Source organism: Eucyclogobius newberryi, unplaced genomic scaffold, assembly GCF_026437365.1.
Source record: "Eucyclogobius newberryi isolate DKJ021-1_F unplaced genomic scaffold, fEucNew1.0.hap1 SCAF_1, whole genome shotgun sequence".
NCBI lineage: Eukaryota > Metazoa > Chordata > Actinopteri > Gobiiformes > Gobiidae > Eucyclogobius > Eucyclogobius newberryi.
In genome coordinates, this window is record NW_027315723.1 from 5,696,281 (window position 1) to 5,723,673 (window position 27,393).

Sequence of the window (27,393 nt, forward strand, 5' to 3'; positions counted from 1 at the left end):
AAAATTGAATTTATTAATTTAAACACAACTCAGATATTTTTTTCTTCTGTTGAATCTGTGGATGCACATTGCTCACTAAGTACTTCATGTTTGTTTTGGTTCGTTAGCCGCCTAGCCTGCGAGTTAGCTACTTGCATTCTCCTTAAACTTTCAACGATTTCTTCATTTATTCATCGCGCAAATGTTAAAAATTACATCTTGCGATGACCAATCGTAAATCACACACGCTTTGATCAAGTTTGCATCTATTGTTTTTGAGCAATTTCGCATCATTTACAGAAGCTTTTAGTTAGTACTGTAGGTAAGTAGCCTATTTTTGTTTTTATTAGCAATAGTTTTGTATTCATTGTAACAGCTTTTTAAGACTTTAACAGATAATGGCATAGGGTACAACTAATTTCAAAATTAAGAATAGCACTATCTAATTTATACACATGTTATAGACTTGAATACAATAGTTCAACATACAAAGTAGGGCTGCAAATAATTATATACTATGTCGAATGTACATGACATTTTTAACCAAATAATGGTTGAAATTACGTGTTGACTGAATGTGCTTGCTGAGTTTTGATATAATTATATTCATTTCTTTGTCATAGAGTTGTAAGCATGGCCATCTCAATTGCCATCCTGGACTGTGATCTGCTGCTCCATGGACGAGGGCAGAAGACGATGGACCGATTTGACCTTGAATCGGAGTCAGATAACTTTCTCATCACACATTTTGGTTTTCCTAAGATATTTATTCTGTATTTGGTGGAGTTATTAAGAGAAGTAAGTGATTTTATATGGCAAATTAATATATACATAAAACGAATTCATGAACAAACATGAAAACTTTGCACTATTTTACTATGACAATTTATCATGTTTTAGTCCTTAACTTTGTTGTCCCTTATTTTAGCTTTATGAACATATCAAGACATCAATCAACCAAGCTTCATTTGTATAGCGCTTTACAACTGCAACAACTGAACCAAACTGGGTTCTGTAAGTGCATTAAAAGATGTAAAATAAGTCAGAATTCTATACAAAGCAATACAAATACAACAACAGTACTAATGTATTTTAAAGGCAATTGTGAACAAGTACGTTTTAAAGTGGTACCCCCATGGCAATATAATTTTTCATTCAATATTACAGAGACTTGTAAAGTGCTTATATTATATACTTTCATGGTCTCTGCACTGAAATGGAGCAAAGGCTTATGGTCTAAGTCCTGTGTTTTTTAGCTGCTCTTACTGCTGCAAAAAACAACACTTTTGAATAAAGCAGCTTATAATTCGATATATTTTGACAGTTTTTGAGAGACTTTTGATGACACAATATCACAATATTGTGGTTATTGTTAGGTTCCTTTTCAAACATAAAATTTGATGTGACATTTGAATGTCAGTAATATATCTTCTCTGCCATAAAAAATACAATTTTATTTATAATATGTATCTATCACATTTTATCACAATATTTGCTAAATTGTAATTTAAAAATTCTCATTGTGACATTACTACTGACAGAAGGGTAATAATGGACTCAGACTTTGACACCCACATCCAATCAATAACATCAGCAGCTTTTTACTATCTAAAAAAACATTGCCAAAATCAAAACTATAGTGTCTTGTCTCCAGTAGATTAGACTACTGTAACAGCCTGCACTCTGGCCTGTCCAAAGGGGCTGTAAAACAGCTGCTGTACATCCAGAACGCTGCTGCTCGGATCCTGACTAGAACCAGGAAATTCGATCACCATTATTCCTGTGCTCAGGTCTCTCACTTCTCTTTTATGTCTTAAACTGTTTAGTGATTTTAATGCATTTTTTCCTGTTGTGTGAAGCACTTTGAATTGTCTCGTGTACGAATTGTGCTCCACAAATAAACTTGCCTTGCCTAAATTTTCTGTTTCTGTTGTAGCTTCTGAATAGATTATACATATTGTTTCTTTCAGAGCCTTTCCCGTCGCACTCAGAGATCCAGGGCCATCAGTCCGGAGGTGCAGATTTTGGCTGCTTTGGGGTTCTACACTTCAGGCTCGTACCAGACCTCGATGGGCGACACGATCGGAATCAGCCAGGCCTCGATGTCCAGATGTGTGTCCAATGTGACCAAAGCACTGGTGGAAAAGGCATCTCAGTTTATCACATTTTTCAGGTACGTTGTTTTTTCAAACGTGCATAAAATAATACACAACTTCACTACTTATAAGTAGTAAGTAGATAGGACTTTATTAACTCTATAACTATTTAAATTGTTCTTAGTACAGTTATTACAATGACAATTTCGTCTTCTTCTTCAACATTTATATTCAAATATTATGCCGTACAGGAGCACAAGCCAGTATTAATGTAAAGGGCTGAAACTAACAATTATTTTAGTTGTCAAATAGTCAGCGATAATGTGTTTGATTAGTCAACTAGTCAAATGGTTTATTTCATTTTTTTATATATTAAATACATTCTTAACCAAATACAGGTTGAAACATGGTAAGTGAAGGCTTCTAGCTAGAGAATATTATGTGAATTATTTATAAGAATCTGAAAATATTTATTTTTGAGGATATTTTGTGAAAAACCAGCTCTCGTCCAGATAACAAAAACGATGATTAAAAATACACGTACCGTTATTTTAATTGTCAACTAGTCATGTGTATTACTCATTGCAGGCTTATTCATGTAGTTATTGTGTGGTATTTTTATAAAGTTGAACCTGGATCATTTCAAATATTGACAAGGTCCATCAAGCTGCGATTTTTGCTGCAAATACTGTAAACAATAGAAATGTTACAGATCAACACCTAAAAAAAGAAGAACAGCATGACAGAACAGAAAGACTGCTTTAATAGGTCAGACATTTTAAAATGATATACAAATATATACATTATTCTGTTTTTACACAGAGATGAGTCCAGTAGAGACCAGTCCGTGGCGATGTTTGAGAGAGCGGCGGGTTTTCCAGGAGTCCTTGGCGTCCTTGACTTTGTTCAGGTTTGTTTTATTACAAATACTTACTCTTACAATCTTAGAATAAATGTGCTATGTATTTTATGTATTTTATGATACCAAAGAAATGTTTTATTTCATAATACTAAATGGCAAAGCATGGTTGCAGTGTGATCAACTGAAGTTTATAGATTATTCTACTGTCCTCGAAACAAATCAGTATCTCTTTGATCCGACCATACATCAGACCAGAACTGCACTTACAAGACGCAATAACAACCATGCATACAGAGAAGGACTGGTCACCATATGTAAAAAGGAAGATTAAACCCACAATTTACTCCCAAATCTCCAGCCAGCTCACTCCAGGCCTTTCTTCTCTGGTCCATATAATCCTGATAATGCTAATAAAATACATTTGTTGACCAACGGTGCGTTCACATTTGTCCTGGTTTGACCCCATTCAGTCCCGATGTTGACTTGGTTTAGTCCTGTTCTAGTCTTGGTTTAGTCATTGGACTTCTGGTCTAGATCCGGGTTTAGTCCCAGTTTAGTCCTAATTCAGGGGTTTTGTGTTTGCGAGTATGAATGCAACCAAAGATTCCATCGACCAATTCATCGATTCAACTAAAGGACTAGAATGTATCATCTATTATTAACAATTAACCATTAAAACCAATTCAAATTAAGCAGTTCAAGAATGAAAATAAACTTACTTACGCTGTGAAACCTTAAAATAGAGATTTCTTTTCCTTTTGTCATTAAAGCTAGATCTATTATTTTTACAACTTTTATGAAACATTTTTAATTTCAACCCCTCTTCTTAGAATACATATTTCTTTCAAATTTGACATTGACAGAACTGACCAATCCAAACAAGTCATGGGCTTTATCTTCATCTTCCACTTGAATGCACAGGTGGCCATCAAAGCTCCGAACAGCGAGGACCAGTCCTACGTGAATAAGAAAGGTTTCCACTCGGTCGGGGTGCAGCTGGTGTGTGACTCCAGGGGTCTGCTGCTCAGTGCAGAGACCCACTGGCCCGGAGCGCTCAGGGACTACGACGTGCTGCAAAGGTCTGCCCTTTACAAAATCATGGAGGATTTAGACGAAGGATGGCTGCTCGGTGAGTGAAGACACGACCACTGACCGGTAACGCCTTTCAGATGGATCACTACTACAAGACGAGACGCGATATTGAGGTCCTTTGTAACGAGAGACGACGTGATTTCAACATAATTTGTGATAAATAAATTGTGTGGTTCCGTTCACAAATTTGGCCTTGCAATTTTTGATTTATGTATGTAATATTTTTGCTGTCATTGTCATTGACTGCTGATTGGAATGACCGCTTCTCAATACAACAATTAAAGACAAGTGTAGATAATCATAATCATTTTCTGGACTGCATGGATACCAAAACGTATGCAAAATGATCTGTTCATAACAAAGACCATGGCATTATTCAATCAAAATGTCAAAAAATAACTTTCTGTTTTTTATCAATTATGTACTTTTGTAAATTTTCTCTATCTATAATCCTTCAGTCATCATATTTTAACCTCTTTTTGGTTCAAAATGTAATACTGACTCCTCCTCCCCTCTCAGGTGACAGCAGGTACCCTTTGAGGAAATGGCTGATGACGCCAGTGGATTACCCAGAATGCCCTGCAGAGTTCAGGTACAATCTGTCGCACAGCACGACGCACGAGATCGTGGACAGAACCTTCAGAGCCATCCAGACCCGCTTCAAGTGCCTGGACAGCAGCAAGGGCTATCTACAGGTAACACGTGTAATTCATACTACTACTTCTGCTAAAATAAACACTTTTTATTTAAGTATCAAGCAATAGTGGTTTATATATTTATGAACATCTGATGCTTGAGTCCTGATTTAACACCAGGTCAATTGTTTTCTTCATCAGACTTACAGACACATGCTGAAGCTTGTTTAAGCCTGGATGAGACCAAATATAGTCCTGGTTTAGACCACTACAGTTCTAGCCATGGTTTAGTGGTGCTATAGAACTGGTTTAGTCCTGACCCAAAAAAAACGTTGTTCTTTTTAATGTATCAGCCTTAGTTCTCCAGCACAGACCAATATTTAGTTTGACCTGTTAAAACCTCTTAACCTGAGATTGGCACACGAGTCAAATTAAACATTCTGGGATGAATCAGTTTGTTCTCCAAACCAACAAATAAGTTAAATAATACTGGGCTCTAATTTTATATCAGTATTGATACATTTGTACAAAATAATTCTACTTTCTCCAATAAGAATGATCAAATGTCCATTACATTTCTCAGTATTCACCAGACAGAAGCTCGCTCATCATTTTGGCCTGCTGTGTGCTTCATAACGCTTCACTTCAATCCGGGCTCGATGCCTGGACTTTGGAAAGGACAGACCCTCGAGAACCCCCCGAAAGAATACAAGAAACCCCAGAGGAGCTGGACCACAAGGCCTACGAGATACAGAGGGACATTATACACAAACATTTTAGCTAAAACTGTTCCTTCTTTGGACAAGGACTGACTGAGAAAATCACGAGTTATAAAAAGGTCTGAGACCAAAAGACCGAAATCTGAACTGATCATCTAATACAAGAACAGGGTTCCCACACGTCCTGGAAAATAATCTGGATTTATTATATCATAATTTCTCAACCTGTTGCTTTGCCTCTCTGAAAGTGGATGTAAGTGGATTTTTGAATGTCCAGTCAAATAATAATCATGGAGGGAATTTCTAGTGATTAACATGAATTGTGCCCATTTTTATACAAACCCTTATCTCAAATCCACCAACATTTAGGAAATTACACAAATTTTGTACAAACCTTCATCAACTTTGAGGACAAAATGTGTCCTCAAAGTTGCCTTTTGTTGTTGTAGATTTTAAAATACACAAAAAAGACACAAGTTTTTGCTGATGCATTTTTTTATATTTTGCTGATTCTACTCTACGGTCTATTCTACGATACAGAGATATATGAGACATGCAGTACTGTACAAGGCCAAGATGACAAAACAAGAACTGCTTTCAATGAGTGCACAATGGGGCTGTGTTCACGTTCGAAGGGCGGGGCTCGTAAAACTCCAAATGTCAATCATTATTTGTTTAGGATTTGCTCCTCAAACCTTTCTCTTTTTGTGGCTTTTGTGAAAAAAATATGTCACCTTTGTTTATGTGTGACAGACCAGACATGGAAGATTGTGTCTATTTTTGTTCATTACAGAGATAACGGAGATAAAGAAAACTGTATATAATGAAAGAATGTTGTTGTTTTCTTTTTTTAATTTTCTGTATAATTTAATTAAAGCTTAAGAGTTGGTTTGGTTCAGTCTTGTCTTAGTCCTGGTTTGACCTGGGTCCTGATTTAGATCTAGTTTAGATCTGGAAGTCTCGCTCTGGGTCTAATTGGAATTTGACAAATCATTTGAATAATAACTAACTAACGAGTATTTTAGTAGTCAACTCGTTAGCGATATATTTTTAAAACGCATTTTTAACCAAATGAAGGTTGAAATATGGTGAGTATTTACAAATAAAGTGTATTACTGATGAAAATCTGAATTATTTTTATTTTTTTAATGTATTTATTTGTTTATTTGGGTCTTTTTTGAGACGTATGTGTTTGATTAGTTCAGATAATGATTACTTTTGATAGTCGTCTATTCACGATAAGTGAATTAACTGTTGTTGCCCTATGAATGAGTCAGTTGTTTTTGAAATGTAATCCTCATTTTAGGCTAGGTTTAGTTCTGGTTTACAACAGTTATTTTATTCATTGTTAAACATTTGAATAAGTCAGAACTATTTGCGTTTTGAGATTTTTAGATTAAAAATACTTTTTTTTAAATATAATTTGTAGTCAATGTTGGTCAAACCATTCAAACTGACAGGCAGGTGACACTTGGCATTAAAATAACCTCTATCCATTCATTTAAGCAATATTAATCATTTTGTCATCTTGGCGTCTTTACAATTTTAAACCCTCCCTCAAACAATTTTACCCCAAATTTTCCATTTTTTGTTTCCAGTTTTCACAAGTTAAAATGTCGCCACAATACAAAAACAAGGCCCCTATTTACAACACATTAATTTGTCATGACGTATATACATTGGTCCTTTTTCACTGCTTTGTGGAATATGAAAACTAAATGAAACAAAAATATGGCAATAATGTGATTCTATGGGTGAATTGTTGTTTTTTTCATTGGAAATAGTGGTAAAATATCTTGATAGTGGTTTAACTTGTGGGAGTCACTAATATGTACAAACTTTCTACAACACAAATAAATACACTGCTGCCCTGCTGTCTCGTGCCACATATCTGATTTAGGAGTTATTTTTATTTGAAGTTGATGTATTTGGCTATAAACAGAAGTTGTGTTGCAATGAGTAGCATTATAATAACTTGAAATGTGCTCAATGTGTGTATTTTGGGGTTAATAAAAGATTAGCTAGATGTGAAATATTGATCAATTTTGTTCATATTGTTCATATTTTTTATCTATATATTTCGGGCTGCAATAAACTATTTCAGTAGTCGACTAGTCAAATAATTGTATTCTACATGGGATTTTAAACAAATAAAGATAAAATATGCTGACTGAATGTTTCTAAATAGAGAATATTTATGAATAAAGTGTTTTTTTATTTTTTACATATTTTGGCATGTGTTTAAGACTTATAGTGGGCAAAAACGAATGGTCAATGATTATTTCACATGTTAAATGCTTAAAATATTGTGTATAAGATTAGGGTATGTGTTTTAAAATTGGTGAGGCTTTTTTTCTAACATAATATTGGTTTGAATGTTTGAAGTGCATGATGAAATAACACCATCAGCACAAGAATGTTCCAAAGCATGGCATTATCTCTCTAAGTTACAGGTCAGATCTGTCCAGAAGCACCCCTCTCTTACACAGTGCATCTTGTTTTGAATAGTTTTGTTGGTCATGTGATGTTTCCATGAGACAGCAGTGCAACAGAAACATTAGATCAACATATTCAACCATCGTCCAAAACTTCACATCCAGAAAGACACAAAAATACAATCCATTCTTTTTTGGTGCATTCAAATAAATATGCTTTTTTCAATGCTCAGAATATATTATAGACAATTTTTCTTTTTTTCTTTTCTTTTGCTTAAGTTATTTATAAAAACATACAATTCCATATATTTTTGTGCATAAATAAATATGCATTTTTTTGATGCTGCAAATATTAGACAATTTCTCCAAAAAAATATTCCCATCCTCGTTGGGGACTCTGAAATGGCTAAGGTTTCAAAATGTAAAGAAGTAGTTGAAGGCACTGGTGAGTAAGTTGGAGAGGGAAAAGCTATGGCAATTTTCTAAAATTAGCAAATTTGTAGACAATTTGCTAAACAGTGCATTGTCAATTTAGATTTTTAAACTACAGTGATAAACATTAACATTGATATTGGTGGAGTGGGAAACTGTAACTAACATCTGCAATTTCATTTATAAAAATAAATGATTCAATAATTTGTATATCTGTGAAGAGGTTATGCAATTTCATCTTCACTTGAAAAATGACCGTATCGTTAGTTCAGTTCGTTTGAGCAACAAAAGCTCCACGGACAAAAATGAGGGAAAATTGATATCAGTGCATAACGTCTAAAATAAACTAATTAAAATGTGAAATGTGAGCTGTTTAGTTAGCCTGGGTTACTTGCTACAATAATAAAGATGTAATTTGAAATACTGTCGTCGTTTGGCCTCTTCACGTCAAGTTTTGGCAGCGAAAATGAAGCTGGTTGTTGGTGAATGGAGTTTGATGTAGAACTTGCAGTTGTCCAGTAGGTGGCAGTGGAAGTAACGACTGCGTTGATATGATCAACTGAATGGACGAGGTCAAAATTGAGAGGTCAAAGTTGAGAGGTCAAAGTTGAGAGGTCGTCTGAGGAGGGAGTCCGGCCGTCCGTCAGAAAACGTCCGGGACTTCTGCTTTTGAATCTCTGGAAAAGGGAAATAAAAAAACATTACACTTCGGGGAAACAGGAACAAATATAAAATACAGAGAAATAAATCTCTATCTAGTTTACTCACATACATTTAAGAAACAAACGTTCCTATTAAGTCATGTTTTCATGTATAAATAAGGCCTTTTCGTGTGTAAAAAGGGCCAAAATGTGACCCCGGCTCGTGACCCCGGCTCGTGACCCGGCTCGTGACCCAGTGTTTACTTCTGCTCTGGCTTCGGTTTGAACGATCAGGAAAGTCCGCTCTACTCGCCGTGATGAACGTGCGTTAGATGCGGTTATACGAAGGGCGTCGTCGCGATTCAGGAGACATTTTCTGCGTTCGGGGACGGATAACGCAGAACACGCCTTGTTGACATGGGCTACGTAATATCCGGTTAAGTTGTCGCGTTTTTGCGTCACTTCTGGGTTTATGTGATTGGTTCTGTCTCTGCTCTAAACTCCGCCCTAGAAATTGAAATTCTGCGGTCGAGCCCCAGAACCACAGGTTTTGTAAAGTCGTCCGTCAAAACGTGTTGGGAATGGCTGCTCTGGCAACCAAAATGGCACATGTGTGGGGCATTTGGATATCTTATTTAATATTTGAGGACACAATCTGACTGAAAATGTAAACAAATGTGAGATATGAGATACAAATGTATTTTGAGGGAGCAGCTTTTGTTATAATGTTATAATGTCCCAAATAAATCTACCAAATCTACGACTATTATTGAGAAATGCTGAGCTGTACAGAAAAGTGACACATTTTGCTCCACGTCTTTGGTGACAGTTTTATACCTGTGTAGAGCTTGTGTCCTGTCTGTCCTGTTCTCCACTGTGGTTCTGGACACTTGGACTTGAGCTGAGGTTTGAGACTCGGAGAGAGAGTCTGAGGCCTCGTCGCTGAAGAAGAGGAGGCTCCGCGAGCGCACTGGACACATGAAACGCAGAAACACACGTGCAGTTAGATGAGATCAGTCTGTTCTGAAGGTTCAAAACAATACAGAAAAGTGTGATTATTTTGAGAAGAAGCGTCACAGTTTGACAAATATGACTCAACACTCAGGCAGTAGATGGTGTCTTGCTCGACCAACATAAAGTTAACCCAAAGATGTGGTCCAACTAAACAGAATAAAATTAAATAGTTCAGTCTTTTACCGTGGCTGGTGGTGTAGAGTTCCGCCGACTGCAGCTGTGCGGACGAGGGCTGCGACGAAGAGGACGAAGAGAGAGGAAGCAAAGAGAGAGGAGATGCACAAGGAGAGAAGGAGCCTAGGACCAAGACGAAGCACAGCGCCACCATCTGGACACAAAGAATACCAGCACTCAATTAAAGTCTTGGAAAAAACACTGTAAAACATTTAGAATGTTACGTTATTTCTGCTTCAAAATGTACATATATATAATGTTTCTGTACCATGAGGCAGGTCCCCGTCTGAGTGGAAGCCATTTTACAGGAACGAGGGATCACTTTCCCTGAGATCAGCGACTGAAGCTTCTGCAGCTGCTGCAGGAGTGACCTGACCACACAGAGGAGACACGGGTCAACAAGGCCCAACTGAACCTTCACCAGCGTCTCTGACCACACAGAGGAGACACGGGTCAACAAGGCCCAACTGAACCTTCAGCACGTCTCTGACCACACAGAGGAGACACGGGTCAACAAGGCCCAACTGAACCTTCAGCACCGTCTCTGACCACACAGAGGAGACACGGGTCAACAAGGCCCAACTGAACCTTCAGCACGTCTCTGACCACACAGAGGAGACACGGGTCAACAAGGCCCAACTGAACCTTCAGCACCGTCTCTGACCACACAGAGGAGACACGGGTCAACAAGGCCCAACTGAACCTTCACCAGCGTCTCTGACCACACAGAGGAGACACGGGTCAACAAGGCCCAACTGAACCTTCACCAGCGTCTCTGACCACACAGAGGAGACACGGGTCAACAAGGCCCAACTGAACCTTCAGCACCGTCTCTGACCACACAGAGGAGACACGGTCAACAAGGCCCAACTGAACCTTCAGCACGTCTCTGACCACACAGAGGAGACACGGGTCAACAAGGCCCAACTGAACCTTCAGCACCGTCTCTGACCACACAGAGGAGACACGGGTCAACAAGGCCCAACTGAACCTTCACCAGCGTCTCTGACCACACAGAGGAGACACGGGTCAACAAGGCCCAACTGAACCTTCAGCACCGTCTCTGACCACACAGAGGAGACACGGGTCAACAAGGCCCAACTGAACCTTCAGCACGTCTCTGACCACACAGAGGAGACACGGGTCAACAAGGCCCAACTGAACCTTCACCAGCGTCTCTGACCACACAGAGGAGACACGGGTCAACAAGGCCCAACTGAACCTTCACCAGCGTCTCTGACCACACAGAGGAGACACGGGTCAACAAGGCCCAACTGAACCTTCAGCACCGTCTCTGACCACACAGAGGAGACACGGGTCAACAAGGCCCAACTGAACCTTCACCAGCGTCTCTGACCACACAGAGGAGACACGGGTCAACAAGGCCCAACTGAACCTTCACCAGCGTCTCTGACCACACAGAGGAGACACGGGTCAACAAGGCCCAACTGAACCTTCACCAGCGTCTCTGACCACACAGAGGAGACACGGTCAACAAGGCCCAACTGAAACTTCAGCACGTCTCTGACCACACAGAGGAGACACGGGTCAACAAGGCCCAACTGAAACTTCAGCACGTCTCTGACCACACAGAGGAGACACGGTCAACAAGGCCCAACTGAACCTTCTGCACGTCTCTGACCACACAGAGGAGACACGGGTCAACAAGGCCCAACTGAACCTTCACCAGCGTCTCTGACCACACAGAGGAGACACGGTCAACAAGGCCCAACTGAACCTTCAGCACGTCTCTGACCACACAGAGGAGACACGGGTCAACAAGGCCCAACTGAACCTTCAGCACCGTCTCTGACCACACAGAGGAGACACGGGTCAACAAGGCCCAACTGAACCTTCACCAGCGTCTCTGACCACACAGAGGAGACACGTCAACAAGGCCCAACTGAACCTTCAGCACGTCTCTGACCACACAGAGGAGACACGGGTCAACAAGGCCCAACTGAACCTTCAGCACGTCTCTGACCACACAGAGGAGACACGGTCAACAAGGCCCAACTGAACCTTCAGCACGTCTCTGACCACACAGAGGAGACACGGGTCAACAAGGCCCAACTGAACCTTCACCAGCGTCTCTGACCACACAGAGGAGACACGGTCAACAAGGCCCAACTGAACCTTCAGCACGTCTCTGACCACACAGAGGAGACACGGGTCAACAAGGCCCAACTGAACCTTCAGCACCGTCTCTGACCACACAGAGGAGACACGGTCAACAAGGCCCAACTGAACCTTCAGCACCGTCTCTGACCACACAGAGGAGACACGGGTCAACAAGGCCCAACTGAAACTTCAGCACGTCTCTGACCACACAGAGGAGACACGGGTCAACAAGGCCCAACTGAACCTTCACCAGCGTCTCTGACCACACAGAGGAGACACGGGTCAACAAGGCCCAACTGAACCTTCAGCACCGTCTCTGACCACACAGAGGAGACACGGTCAACAAGGCCCAACTGAACCTTCACCAGCGGTGTCTCTGTGGACAGTTTCTACACAAGTTCAACGGGAAAGCAAGAACCAGAGACGAGAAGTACTTTCCACCAGAGAAGTTACGCAGTGCACCTTAAACTGTTATTCTATTTCTATAGATTATCCTATGTTCTATTACTTTGAGTCTGAATCTGTTTTTTAGATACAGATAATGTTTTGCACTTGCACTGCTTTAATATAATAATATTATTATATTATTGAGGATTGACAAATGGGTTGGATGGATTTGTCAATTCTCAGGTAAAATAAATATGGGCAATTGTGTAAAAAATATACATGGGTTACATGAAGGACAGCAACAATTAATTGACAAATTGTGACTAGTTGACCATAAAAAATAATCATATTCATATTTTGCTAATTGTAATTGAACTAAACAGAGTCTAAAACATACAGAAAAATACCGTTTTTATTACAATAAGAAAGAGTTCAGATCTTCATAAATAATTCACTTTGTGTGTAAATGTGTTCTGTCTTGAAGCCTTCAGTCACCCAATTTCAGCCTTTATTTCATTATATATGTGCGTTCTGTGCTTTTACTCAAAATGGTTGCACGTGTCAACCAGACAAGTGGCTATGAAAGTTGGGTCTGTGACAGAGAAACCTTCCAAACTGGAGTTCCATTGAGGATCTGGAGAGCAGGGAGCTAACGGTACGAGCCCGGAGCGGCTGTGATGTCTCCGCTCGGCCTCCAGGGGGCGACAGGGCACTAAACTTATTTTTCATAAACCCATTTGAGTTTAAACCAGTTGGACCAGTTTAAACCACAGTTCAGGGATAGTAACCACTCACTAGTCTGGGTGTATCTATAATTTACCTAATTTATACCTTCTTTAGACGCGTAAATATAATCATCTGGGGTTGAATGATGACATATGGAGATGTTAAGACGTATGCTTGTGGATATCGTGCTTCAAAGTGTGGTTATAGAAGATCTGAAGGTGCATTTAACACTGTAACACTTAGATGTTCCGAAAAGTCAGAGTTTAGGGTGTATTCTGGTTTGTTTTAATGAGTTTAGACTTATTTAACCATGACATTAACACTTCCTGGTTTGAATAAGGTTAGTTTTGCAAATAGAATATCACATTTGGTTTGTCTCAGGTTTCTTGAGTCTTTATTTAGTCCATGAACACTAAATTGCTATCACTATTATTGTTCTATAGACCCTTTAAAATGCTATGTTTGAACTCCAGACTGGAGGCAAAATTAAGTCACACATTTTCAGTAATTAAACTTAAGTAAATGTGTTTAAACCAAGCTCTCACATGTATATCAGTGGTTTTCATTTGCCAGAATTATCTTATTTTTAATTTTTTTAATATATAAATGTGTGTGCGTTAGTGGCTAATTTAGTGGCTCCAATTGCTTTTATTCAGCTTTATTCAAGGCTTTATCAAGTCCAGATTTGTCTCAAGTTAACCAGGTTCTTCTTTGTTCAAACGTCTCTGTCATTGTTTTTAACCCAGTTCTAAATGATAGTTTTGCTTTTAATTTGAGATCAATTGTTTTCCTTTTTCTTCAACCCCCACAATCAATATCAACCATACTTTCAAATCTTTCACTATCAAAGTGTTTCCAACCTAAAATCTTTATAATCCTCAAATTAAAGGCAGTTGTGCACCACTTTCTCATTCCAACTTTGATCCCAAACAAAATTCCCACAATGAACAAACAAAATAAAAGCGGTTTAGTTGAATTTTAGGGATGGAATAACATCTCAGGCAGCAAGATCTCATAAAGATAAAAGACTCTGCTCTCATGTGAAAAATGATCTCAGGACATTAGACGCTGCCGTTCATTATAATATAGTGTAACATGGTTTTCCAGCACGACACGTAAGACATATTGCATTATTACAAAAGATATTTATGAATTATTCCAACAGGTATAGTATTCATCTGTTCATTTGTCCAATACTTTACTTTCAGATGTTCACACCTGTTCACCGAGACACAGCAGAGATTCTTACATTTTACCCTTTGTCTACCAGTGTTTTCAACAGACAAATATGTTTAAGTGCAAGGAAATTATTATTATTATTATCCTTTTTGCAAATATTGTATTAAAAAAAGAAACATTTAAAAAAGAGATTGTCTATTTCTGTTCAAACTGTCTAAGGACAACTAAAACTGATGTTAATTCATACAAATGTCTAATGTAAAATGAAAGCAACACATTGACTGGCCTGTTCATACTCGTGTTGCCATGGTAACAGCATGTTTTTCACTCTCTCCAGCACATTTCTAACTTTTGTATCTGTTTATACGTCCGCGCAAATCTAATCTAATAGTGTTTTGTCCAATCCAGACTCAATTTCTCAGATCTTTTGCATTTTTTGCTGACTAAAGTTGCCCCATTGTTCTGCGTCGGGGTTGTTGTGGTGTGGTTTACGGGGAGGGGGCGCAGAAAGCTACTGTTAACTCAGATTTGTTTAATTACAAGCTATAAAGTCCCCCCCACCCTGAGCTGAAATAACAGGCCTCTGCACACAGCGAACGCACCATGAGGCGACTGACGCAGTGCGGGAGCTTTAATGGACGACTGTAAAGTAAAACAATAGACAAGTGGGTTTCAGCGGTGGTGGTAAGTAGTACAAGTAACTTTACCAGTAGTACAAGTAACATTACCAGTACAAGTAACTTTACCAGTAGTACAAGTAACATTACCAGTACAAGTAACTTTACCAGTAGTACAAGTAACATTACCAGTAGTACAAGTAACATTACCAGTAGTATAAGTAACATTACCAGTAGTACAAGTAACATTACCAGTAGTACAAGTAACATTACCAGTAGTACAAGTAACATTACCAGTACAAGTAACTTTACCAGTAGTACAAGTAACATTACCAGTAGTACAAGTAACATTACCAGTAGTACAAGTAACATTACCAGTAGTATAAGTAACATTACCAGTAGTACAAGTAACATTACCAGTAGTATAAGTAACATTACCAGTAGTACAAGTAACATTACCAGTAGTACAAGTAACATTACCAGTAGTATAATTAACATTACCAGTAGTACAAGTAACTTTACCAGTAGTACAAGTAACATTACCAGTAGTATAAGTAACATTACCAGTAGTACAAGTAACATTACCAGTAGTATAAGTAACAGTACCAGTAGTACAAGTAACTTTACCAGTAGTACAAGTAACATTACCAGTAGTATAAGTAACATTACCAGTAGTACAAGTAACATTACCAGTAGTATAAGTAACATTACCAGTAGTACAAGTAACTTTACCAGTAGTATAATTAACAGTACCAGTAGTACAAGTAACTTTACCAGTAGTACAAGTAACATTACCAGTAGTACAAGTAACAGTACCAGTAGTACAAGTAACATTACCAGTAGTACAAGTAACATTACCAGTAGTACAAGTAACTTTACCAGTAGTATAAGTAACTTTACCAGTAGTATAAGTAACAGTACCAGTAGTACATGTAACATTACCAGTACAAGTAACATTACCAGTACAAGTAACATTATCAGTACAAGTAACATTACCAGTAGTATAAGTAACAGTACCAGTACAAGTAACATTAAGATAAGATAAGATAAGATACCAGTACAAGTAACATTACCAGTAGTATAAGTAACAGTACCAGTACAAGTAACATTACCAGTACAAGTAACATTACCAGTAGTACAAGTAACATTACCAGTACAAGGAACATTACCAGTACAAAGAATATTACCAGTAGTATAAGTAACATTACCAGTAGTATAATTAACAGTACCAGTAGTACAAGTAACATTACCAGTGAGAGTAAAGTAAAAGCACAAGTTAAAGAAGTAGAAGTAGTAGTAGTAGTAGTAGTAGTAGTAGTAGCAGCAGCAGCAGCAGCAGCAGTAGTAGTAGTAGTAGCAGTAGCAGTAGTAGCAGTAGTAGCAGTAGTAGTAGCAGTAGCAGTAGCAGTAGCAGTAGCAGTATTAGTAGTAGTAGTAGTAGTAGTAGTCGTAGCAGTAGCCGTAGCCGTAGCCGTAGCCATAGCAGTAGTATTAGTAGTAGTATTAACTAGGATTGGATAGTTGGTTAGATGTAATAGTAATAGTCACTAGAACTCACTTAGTAGCAGTAAAATCTTAATGATCAATAGCATCTAACACTATCCTAATTTTAATGTACGGCTGCAACTAACGATTACTTTAGTTGTCAACAATTCATACTATTATCTCTACAGAACAAAAGACTATTTACTATGGTCAACGATTATTTTCATAGTCGATTAGTCACGATTTATACGATTCATTTCTCTGGTACGAATACATATTTCACCAGTGGGCATAGAAAAGTATTGTATATAGCACTGAATATAAATGGTCTTTACAAACATGAGTGTGTTGTTAGGACAATGTCATTATTAATGATGTTTGAGATATTTGAGATGTTTACCTGTTTGCAGTCTCAAGATTTTCTACTTTTCTCCATAAATCGCCATTTTCTGACGTGTAGTTATCCACCCTGCAAAAGAAACCATAATAATTGCTACTTTTTTCTTACAAATATTAATATAGCAAATAAAATGACCAAAAATATTCAAAAAACAAAATGCGGAATCACAATTACAGTTGAGAAAAGACTGAAATCTTAACTACCAAACTAATCCAAGAATTCCATGTATTTCAGAACACGTTTGTGAACATCATTTGTGGACTACTACTACTACTACTACTACTACTACTACTACTACTACTACTACTACTACTACTTCTTCTACTACTAATTCTTCTACTACTACTAAGAAACTACTAAACTAACTGGACTGGACTGAACCATGAACAGAACCAAACCAGGTCTACACTCCAGAACCAAACCAGGTCTACACTCCAGAACCAAACCAGGTCTACACTCCAGGATCAAACCAGGTCTACACTCCAGGATCAAACCAGGTCTACACTCCAGGATCAAACCAGGTCTACACTCCAGGACCAAACCAGGTCTACACTCCAGAACCAAACCAGGTCTACACTCCAGGACCAAACCAGGTCTACACTCCAGAACCAAACCAGGTCTACACTCCAGGATCAAACCAGGTCTACACTCCAGGATCAAACCAGGTCTACACTCCAGGATCAAACCAGGTCTACACTCCAGAACCAAACCAGGTCTACACTCCAGGACCAAACCAGGTCTACACTCCAGGACCAAACCAGGTCTACACTCCAGAACCAAACCAGGTCTACACTCCAGGACCAAACCAGGTCTACACTCCAGGACCAAACCAGGTCTACACTCCAGGATCAAACCAGGTCTACACTCCAGGATCAAACCAGGTCTACACTCCAGAACCAAACCAGGTCTACACTCCAGGATCAAACCAGGTCTACACTCCAGGATCAAACCAGGTCTACACTCCAGAACCAAACCAGGTCTACACTCCAGGACCAAACCAGGTCTACACTCCAGAACCAAACCAGGTCTACACTCCAGAACCAAACCAGGTCTACACTCCAGGATCAAACCAGGTCTACACTCCAGAACCAAACCAGGTCTACACTCCAGAACCAAACCAGGTCTACACTCCAGAACCAAACCAGGTCTACACTCCAGAACCAAACCAGGACAAATGTGGATTTAGCCGTATATATATATTTTCTTTGCTTTCTTTTCAACTCTACAGCTGGGATTATGAGCTAATCTTTCACTTAGAAATGGCATGTGAGCCCTGGTGTAAACGAACACATAAAGAGACATATACAGATGAGGATTAAGAGCAGAATGGACTGGTTTTAAAAGATTAGTGAAGAATCAAGAGGATTAACACGAGAGGATGGAATGAAACAGGGATAAGAGTGGGATTTTCAAAATGCAATTACATGAAAGAGGATGCAAGGAGTAGACAAAGGTATATCAGGTTCAAACCACAACTTGAACAGGTCTGAATTGTATTAAACCAGGTCTAAACAAGAATGTAACTAGAATGACATCGTATAGTCTAAATTAAGGACTAAACCAGGTCTAAATCAGGAACAAACCAAAACGTAACCAGGTCAAAACTACGGATGAATTTACACACAAACCACATCAAAACTAGGACTTAACCTGGAGTTAAACCTGGACTAGACCAGGGCTAAACCAGGAATAGAACAGGACCAAACCAAGTCTATACTTCAGGACTAAACTGGGCTCAGACCATGATCAAACACACAAACCACGTCCACTTAACTCAAGACCAGACCAGGACTATAGGTTATAGGTCTAAATCTCGACTAAACCAGTCCCAAACCAGAAACTAGATCTAAAACAGGACTAGAACCATGACCTAGGACAAAAACCTATTTTACATGCGTCTGTATATGATAAGGAAGAGAGAAAAGTATTGCTGAGGCAGAAAATGTTTAAATAATCATAAAAGAGATAATTTTCCAGGACTCACTTTTTCTCCAGACATTCCACATACTCTTTCTTCTTCCTCCGACTTTCTTGAGCTGAGATCTGAAACAATAATTGTATTATTTATGATATTATTATGATTTGATAAAGAAATGACAAAGAAAATTGCAAGCCACTAAAATGTATCTTTAACGGATTAAAATAAGTTTGGGAACCAGGACTAAACCCAGAGGACCACACTAAGGACTAAACCGAGTTCAAACCATGACTAAACCAGAATTAAACTAAATCTAAATCAGGACTAACTCGGGTTCAAATCAAGGAAAAGTCATAACTAAACCAACACTGAATAAGAACGACCAACAAAGAGTAAGTTAGATCTAAACCAGGTCCAAACCAGGTATAAACTTGGGCATAACTAGGGCCAACCTAGGGCTAAACCTGGACTAAACCACAACTAAACAAGGCCTATGACGGACTAATCAAGACTTAACCATGTCTAAACCAGGACTAAGTCAGTTCTACCAGAAGCAGTTTGATGGGGACAGGATAAACCTTAGCCACGAGAACTAAACCAGGGATAAACCAGCTCTAAACCAGAACACAAACCTTATTTTTGATCTTGCGTCGGACTCTTTTCAGTGCTTTCTCCTCGCCCTTGCTGAGGGGCAGTTTGATGGGCACAGGATAACCCTCAGCCACCAAGGTCCTCTTCTCCTCCTCGGTCAGCATCAGCGGACCAGAGCCCTGCAACTTCTGAAAACATAGAATAGATAAAAATAAAGACATTTCCAACATTTTGTCCTGAGTGGGTCAAGAGGTCCAAGCCAGGAGGACTATCACGGATAAGTACTGAACTAGTATTAAACAAGACAAAGTATGAGTGAAATGGACAGAGACTTAATCAAGACTAAACCAGGTCCAAACCAGATCAAAACAGGACCAAAACCAGGACAAAAGTGGGACCAAAGATGGACCAACTTTACAGAGACTTAACCAGGTCAAACCCGTCTTCTTAATTGCTGTAGTACTGTATCATTTTGACACTTTAAATCAAATCAAGTCATATTTATCCATAATTTAAATATTTTTTCTTCAACATTTTGACATAAAGATACTTCTAGACGGTCAAATGATGAGCATATATTAAACATCGGTTTCACTTTCACTAATTACAGGACTTTTCCAAACATTTCTGAAGCTAATTTCATTATGCGTTCCCTTCAGTGCAGCAGACTGAGACACCGGGTTGTTTTATTGAGTTTAACTTAAAACAAAGCCTGGTTTATTTGAGCTGAGTCATCAAATTACAGAGGCACTGATTATAGCCCCAGGGGGCGAGGTTCAACCATGACTTTACACTATTCAAGGTTTTAGAACATGTCAAATGCAAAAAATGTACATACTTTATTCACTTTTTTGTTGGGAGCAAGTAACCATTTAGTCTTCAAAGTTGAAGTGTTATAAACCGGAAAATATAATAATATAATGATAATATACTATAAGTATGAGTGTGAGTTTTGACATTTTTTATGCATGTTTTGTGTTGTAGACATTTGGTGATAGGGCAGGGGCTTGTGTCTTTTAATGCAGAGTTCAGATTTTAGAGGATTGGATCACATAACAGCATATGATCATTAAATTTGAATGCAGGTATTCAGTATTGTGTAAATAAGTAATAAGTATTCTTCCCAGCACGGCATAAGGCTGAGGAATGGATGACTCACGTGTGGAGCGGTGAGCAGAGGAGAGGAGGATATCGCAGCCGAGGCCCCCGTGGCTCGTCCCGGTCTCTGAGGGGGGGGCGAAGAGGGGGGTAAAGATCCATCACTGTCGCTGTGGTTACTGCTAGGGGGGGTTGGGGGCAACAGCAACGACTCATCTGACAGAGACATACACATACATTCAAGTTTAGAGGTGTTTTTCCTTGAGTGGCCTTAAACAAGACTAAATAGGGACTGACAAGTAAAACAATAAAAGCATACTTTAAAACATATTCAATGTACAAATACTACTGATATTTGTCAACTATTTTGTATTTTTTAATAATGCCAGGGTAAAGGTAGTTGGAGGTGTTTTAGTGCTGTTTGTGAGGGGGCCTGGAGGGCGTGAGGGGGCCTGGAGGGCGCGAGGGGACCTGGAGGGTGCGAGGGAGCCTGGAGGGTGCGAGGGGGCCTGGGGGGTGCGAGGGGGCCTGGAGGGTGCGATGGGGCCTGGAGGGTGCGAGGGGGCCTGGAGGGTGTGTGAGGGCCTGGAGGGTGCGAGGGGGCCTGGAGGGTGTGATAGGGCCTGGAGGGTGCGATGGGGCCTGGAGGGTGCGAGGGGGCCTGGGGGGTGCGAGGGGGCCTGGAGGGTGCGAGGGGGCCTGGAGGGTGTGTGAGGGCCTGGAGGGTGCGAGGGGGCCTGGAGGGCGTGAGGGGGCCTGGAGGGTGCGATGGGGCCTGGAGGGTGCGAGGGGGCCTGGGGGGTGCGAGGGGGCCTGGAGGGTGCGAGGGAGCCTGGGGGGTGCGAGGGGGCCTGGAGGGTGCGATGGGGCCTGGAGGGTGCGAGGGGGCCTGGAGGGTGCGAGGGAGCCTGGGGGGTGCGATGGGGCCTGGAGGGTGCGAGGGAGCCTGGGGGGTGCGAGGGGGCCTGGGGGGTGCGAGGGGGCCAGGGGGGTGCGAGGGGGCCTGGAGGGTGCGAGGGGACCTGGAGGGTGCGAGGGAGCCTGGGGGGTGCGAGGGGGCCTGGGGGGTGCGATGGGGCCTGGAGGGTGCGAGGGGACCTGGAGGGTGCGAGGGAGCCTGGGGGGTGCGAGGGGGCCTGGAGGGTGCGAGGGGGCCTAGAGGTTGTGAGGGCGCCTGGAGGGTATCAGGGGGCCTGGAGGGTGCGAGGGGGCCTGGAGGGTGTAATGGGGCCTGGGGGGTGCGAGGGGGCCTGGGGGGTGCGAGGGGGCCTTGAGGGTGCGAGGGGACCTGGAGGGTGCGAGGGAGCCTGGGGGGTGCGAGGGGGCCTGGGGGGTGCGATGGGGCCTGGAGGGTGCGAGGGGACCTGGAGGGTGCGAGGGAGCCTGGGGGGTGCGAGGGGGCCTGAAGGGTGCGATGGGGCCTGGAGGGTGCGAGGGGCCTGGGGGGTGCGAGGGGGCCTGGAGGGTGCGAGGGGGCCTAGAGGTTGTGAGGGCGCCTGGAGGGTATCAGGGGGCCTGGAGGGTGCGAGGGGGCCTGGAGGGTGCGATGGGGCCTGGAGGGTGCGATGGGGCCTGGAGGGTGTGAGGGCGCCTGGAGGGTATCAGGGGGCCTGGAGGGTGCGAGGGGGCCTGGAGGGTGCGATGGGGCCTGGAGGGTGTGAGGGCGCCTGGAGGGTATCAGGGGGCCTGGAGGGTGCGAGGGGGCCTGGAGGGTGGGAGGGGGCCTGGAGGGTGCGAGGGGGCCTGAAGGGTGTGAGGGGGCCTGGAGGGTGCGAGGTGTGAGGGGGCCTGCAGGGTGTGAGGGGGCCTGAAGGGTGTGAGGGGGCCTGAAGGGTGTGAGGGGGCTTGGAGGGTGTGAGGGTCAATCCCTTCATAGACGCATACATACAAAATAATAATGAACAAATATTTCATAAATTTTCTCCTCTTTAGGGTAAAAAGTGTCTGGACTCACATCTGCTCTGAGAAAGTACATATAAAACTTTGCTTTAACAGTAGCTTGGCATAGCAGGGCGTGGCTTAGGCTAATGTACTTACCGCTACTCGTGCTAAGATACTGTGCCATCTCTTTGGGTTCATCTTTAATCGACAATGGCTTTACGTCCTCTGCACTGTGATCCTAAAACATGAAAGCAAAATTACAATACAGTATTATATAAATGACATTAGAACTGGGTGTGTGGCTGGAGCTGTTGCGTTCACTGTTTGGACTGATGACCTGGTGGTCTTTAGCCCTCGTTCAGGTGGTCTCCATCAGCTGCTAAGTGTGTCTACTGCGTATACAGAGCAAAATGATGCAAAAACAATTCTGCAAAAACTGTTATTATGATATGTTAATCAAAGGCGGCCAGGACACTCTGTCTCGCAATAGATGATGATGAGAACCTTCTGTACGCAGCGGCCAATGTCATCGCCAAATTTAGGTTCCTGTTCTTTTGGATTTACTGTGACTTTGTTTAGAGCGTACTGCATTTATATTTACATTTACAGTTTACATTTGTGAGTAAAATATAAAAAATCCAGTTTGCAGAGACAGAAAGTGGCCCACAATGAAGAAGACGTCTTTCCAAACGGCCCAAATGGACCAGTGAGAGTTAATCTAATCTTTATTGTCATCTAAAGTTAACCTTAAAGAAGAGATTTTAAGAAATCTAATGTGCAAATGTATGTGATTTCTGAACAATTTACAAAATACTGTTGCCTAATATTGAATACAGTGCTTCACTTTTCAGCTGTGGAAACACTGGTATATAGTAGTACTCTTAATAATGTTTGTTCTATTTATTACAATTTATTTATTACATTCAACCTGCATGTAACTGTACAATTAAAGAAGGATTTCGAGTGGACGGACCGCACACTGAGTAAAGTTTAATGCCGTACTACGGAAACTACTAAGCAAAATGATTATATCTCCATGAACACAGTTGATCGATCACCCTCCAGAAAAGTTACATAGTTCACCGTTAAAACCCAACTTTATTCTTATGTAGTTAGTAAATGTTGTTTTTATCCACATAGAGTACATTGTTAAACCAGCAGTTAGGGACAGACTTAGATCTGTGCTCTGTCTGCAGCCGGAGGTGTGGTATTCACTCATATTTACTTCAGTATATTATGAACAAAGTTTTCAAACTCCATACTTTTACTCCGACTTTCGTAGCGTCTCCTGGATTACAGACTCCTGGTACTTGTCTGGCAGGCCTCAATACGTGATACCTTAATCAGTAATGTGGACTCTCCTCAGGGAAGTGTACTGTCTCCTTTCCTGTTATCTCTGAACACAGCTCTGGTCTTGCCACTTGCAGAAGTTCTCGGTGGTCGGGTGTATCAGAAATGGACAAGAGCAGGAGTACAGGACACTGACTGCAAACTACCTGCTCCTGAACGTGAACAAGACCAAGTGAACCGGTGATTGCCTTCAGGAGGAAACTGGAGGCCATCACCATCCAGGGCCAAGAGGTGGGAGTGGTGGACTGCTACAAGAACCTTGTGGACAACAGGCTGGACTGGATGGACCAAAGTAATGGTCAGCAGCAAGTTACTGGAGCTTCTGCCAGTCTGTGGTCTGCTGGGGGAGCCGCACCAGAAAAAGGTTGTTTTACTTCATCCTTTCCTTCTTCTAAGTAGTTTAATTTTATGCTGTTTTTACTACTCTAATTGTTTGAATTTGTTTTACCCCTAATGTCGGATCTGGTTAGTCTATTGCAACGTGCAAGTCTAATATATTGTTTGACGTAACAATACTCTTGAGTAAAAGCTTCCCACACATTATTCAGTCGTGACATGATTTTAACTTTGTGATTTTTGTGTCTGCGCTTTGGAAATACCACAATCTGTGCATTATTTCAATTGTAAATACGTTTTACATCCAAACGGTCAGTACTTGTGTAGTCGTTTCTTCAAATGAATGTTTACTCTTACTTATTTTGTTATTATTTGGGTCATTTCTTTTTACTAAAGCACAACATTTTAATTCATAATAAAGTATTTTATCTTTTTTAAATCCGGAAGTAAAATCCGCAAGAAGCACAACAATTGAATACACTTTGCTGTTTGTTTGTTCTAAGAAGATTATGCATGTAAAGATATGTGCCAAGGGTTTGTGAAAGATAGATTTAAACACATACTTCACCCTTTTATGGTAAGAAAATCAAACCCCCCAGATTTAAAATACAATAAATACTAACCGAATATTCCCAAAGTGTCGCTCTGTTTTGAAGGGTTCCTGTGAGCTGGTCCTCTGAGGATTCTGTGTCCATAGACTGGTTCAAATCTGGCTCCTCTTGCTTCACCAAAATGCCCGACAAGTCCTGGTTAAAACTCCACTCGAACTCTACGGGGGCAAAAAAAGAAGATGCATTTAAGTCTACAGCGTCCAAAATACATGTTAGTTTTGTACTTGAGACAAAACACAAAAATGCAGAATGAAAGCACTTTGAATAAATAGACAAAATCACAATAATGGAGATATGTAGATACGTTGCATGCCGTGATACTGTGGGACATTGCAGACTGTTTCATTCTCCTTTTCATTTATTGCATCTCATGATTTGTCATAAGATTATACGTTTAGACGACTCAAATGATTTCCCAGGGTGGCTCCGTAGACTTTCTTTCTAATTTCACGTCCCCTGTAGTAGATCCAACGCTCTCACGTACAAAATTTGATACAACAATTAAAGGTAAAGCTAGGTTTTCATTATCATAATAAAGCAAATGTCTGGTGCCTGCTACTTTTGTGTTCAACACTTTTCAAACTGAACAGTGAGCTGGTTTCTTTGAGGGGTTTTCATTCTATTAAAAAAAAAGCTAAGAACAAGAATCCCATGAACATTGTCTGTGCTTTTAAATCTAGACCTGGTTTAACCTCCTGCAATGTTTTAATTATCATTTTAGTGAAAATGTGCAAGTGCAAATGTGACTACGGCTTGCACTATCTCTATACATATTTTGCATTAGCTTCAATATCTCGATAGCAATATTTAAAAAGAAAACCGGTTTATAATATGCAAGGAGACTAGTATAGAGACTAGCATGTGTATAGTTTATGTATATATGTTTGGTGCAGGTTTAGCGTCACCTCATAAAAGCACAGCCCCTTTAAACCGCACACAGCTCTTTACATTGACTTTAACTGCACCAGAGGCTCCAGCAGCAGAGGCACTCGGCTCTGAAGCTCCTCCCAGGATCAGGACCTAATGATCGGGCTCCAGGGCTCGTGATGGGGGGCTGTGCTTGATCTCAGCGGGGTGGGGGCGGTAAAATAACGCAGGAGGAAAAGACAGTAAAACTTTTCTTTGACAGGTAATTATCAATGGATGGCTAAGTGAGAGGGAGAAATCCGTTTTATCACAGGATTTATTCTGCGTTATAGATTCAAAACATTTTAATAGATGAAAGGTGAAGTATTGATTGAAACCAGGACTAAACCAAGTCCAAACCAGAACTAAAGAGACAGGCTTCTTCTCTAACAATGTTCAAATCTAAGCTAAAAACTGTTTTGTTTAGCTGTGCATAAGACTGAAAGGATTTTTCTTTGCACTCTTCTCTTTTATGACTTAAATTGTTTTTATTTAGTTAATTTTATTGTATTTCTGTTTCTGTAATTTCTTTGTGATTTTAATGCATTTTTCCTGCTGTGTGAAGCACTTTGAATTGCCTTGTGTATGAAATGTGCTCTACAAATAAACTTGCCTTGCCTTGCCTAAACTAGGACTAAATCTGGATTTAGACCCGGCCTAAACTAGGAACAAACCAGGTTAAATCAGGTAAAACCAGAACTAACCGTGGACGGTTTTGTACATTACAAATAAACCAGGCCCAAACCAGGACACACCCAGGACTAAACATTTGATTAAAGCAGGAATTTTTCAACTCTAAACCTTGATTGGACCAGCCAAACTGAAACAGACATAACCCAGGACTAAACACAGATTTCACAAGGACTAAACCAGGGCTAAATGAGTCTAAACCAAGACTGGTCTGAAGTCAAACTAAACCAGAATTAATAACCTGCTCCAAACTATTACTGGACCAAGACTGGACCATGACATACCAAAAGCAAGAGAAAATCATCCAAACCAGGAACATGTCTAAACTCAGACTAAACCAGTCTTAAACATGATCAAAACTAGTTTGATTAGATCAAACCTAAACCAGGACTAAACCATGACTAAAGCAGTTCTAAATCTGGTCAAACCCAGGACTAAACAGTTCTAAAGCAGGAGGAGATCGGCTCTAAACAAGGTCTTAACCAGGTCTAAACCAAAACTAGCTCTACACCAGGGTTAGGTCTGGACTGAACCAGGATTAAATTAGCTCTAAACCAAAACAAAACCCAGACAAAATGTGAATGAGATAAACCTTCACTTTAAAAAAAAAAAAACCTGAGTCCTGGTTTGAACATGTTGAAATAATCCCTCTCCTTTTGAACCCTGACATAATGTAGTTGAATACTTTATTATCACAGTGGGTCTGGAGCATATGAGGAGCAGAGGAGCAGCTGTGGTCGGCCTGTTTCCAGTCACTCTGGTATTTTGGCAAACATGTCAGAATATCCCCAATACCAAGATTCATACCAGGGCTCAGCGGCCTGGGTTTAAGGACACGGATCCAAGGACTTTTCCAAGACATTACAATGTACAGTAAGGTGAATATTTATACTAGCTATTTGACCCTGCCTGTGATGACTGAAGAATGTAATATATGGATTAAAAAAATACCAAATAAATATATATATATTACATATACAATATTTTAACAATTTGATGAAACTAGTGAAAATAGTGA

General features: G+C 40.7%; 2 protein-coding genes across 3 annotated transcripts in view; one reads left to right on the forward strand and one right to left on the reverse strand.

Moving 5' to 3' along the window:
* The first annotated feature begins 94 nt into the window (after positions 1-94).
* On the forward strand, positions 95-5,476 carry harbi1 (harbinger transposase derived 1). The gene is made up of 7 exons (XM_072445398.1): positions 95-301; positions 603-777; positions 1,950-2,152; positions 2,898-2,985; positions 3,859-4,066; positions 4,549-4,724; positions 5,248-5,476. The coding sequence occupies exons 2-7, from the start codon at positions 613-615 to the stop codon at positions 5,446-5,448; spliced, it is 1,041 nt and encodes a 346-aa protein (XP_072301499.1). The 5' UTR covers positions 95-301; positions 603-612; the 3' UTR covers positions 5,449-5,476.
* Positions 5,477-7,704: 2,228 nt separating this feature from the next.
* creb3l1 (cAMP responsive element binding protein 3-like 1) overlaps positions 7,705-27,393 on the reverse strand; it is a 37,066-nt gene continuing 17,377 nt past the window's right edge. The window contains exons 4-13 of one of the 2 annotated variants that reach the window (XM_072445438.1): positions 24,792-24,937; positions 22,639-22,720; positions 20,663-20,817; positions 19,545-19,691; positions 18,979-19,037; positions 16,995-17,063; positions 10,348-10,450; positions 10,089-10,233; positions 9,729-9,861; positions 7,705-8,927 (exon numbers count right to left, since the gene is read on the reverse strand). In XM_072445438.1, the coding sequence (XP_072301539.1) occupies positions 8,894-8,927; positions 9,729-9,861; positions 10,089-10,233; positions 10,348-10,450; positions 16,995-17,063; positions 18,979-19,037; positions 19,545-19,691; positions 20,663-20,817; positions 22,639-22,720; positions 24,792-24,937 (1,073 nt within the window). In that variant the 3' untranslated portion in view covers positions 7,705-8,893. The remainder of the gene's footprint in view (positions 8,928-9,728; positions 9,862-10,088; positions 10,234-10,347; positions 10,451-16,994; positions 17,064-18,978; positions 19,038-19,544; positions 19,692-20,662; positions 20,818-22,638; positions 22,721-24,791; positions 24,938-27,393) is intronic. The other variant, XM_072445507.1, reaches the window with a different exon arrangement.

Coding starts and splice junctions, on each gene's coding strand:
- harbi1 (XM_072445398.1), top strand. CDS start 613: ATGGCCATCTCAATTGCCATCCTGGACTGTGATCTGCTGCTCCATGGA. Junction 778..1,949: donor TGGTGGAGTTATTAAGAGAA/GTAAGTGATTTT, acceptor TGTTTCTTTCAG/AGCCTTTCCCGTCGCACTCA. Junction 4,067..4,548: donor AGACGAAGGATGGCTGCTCG/GTGAGTGAAGAC, acceptor CTCCCCTCTCAG/GTGACAGCAGGTACCCTTTG.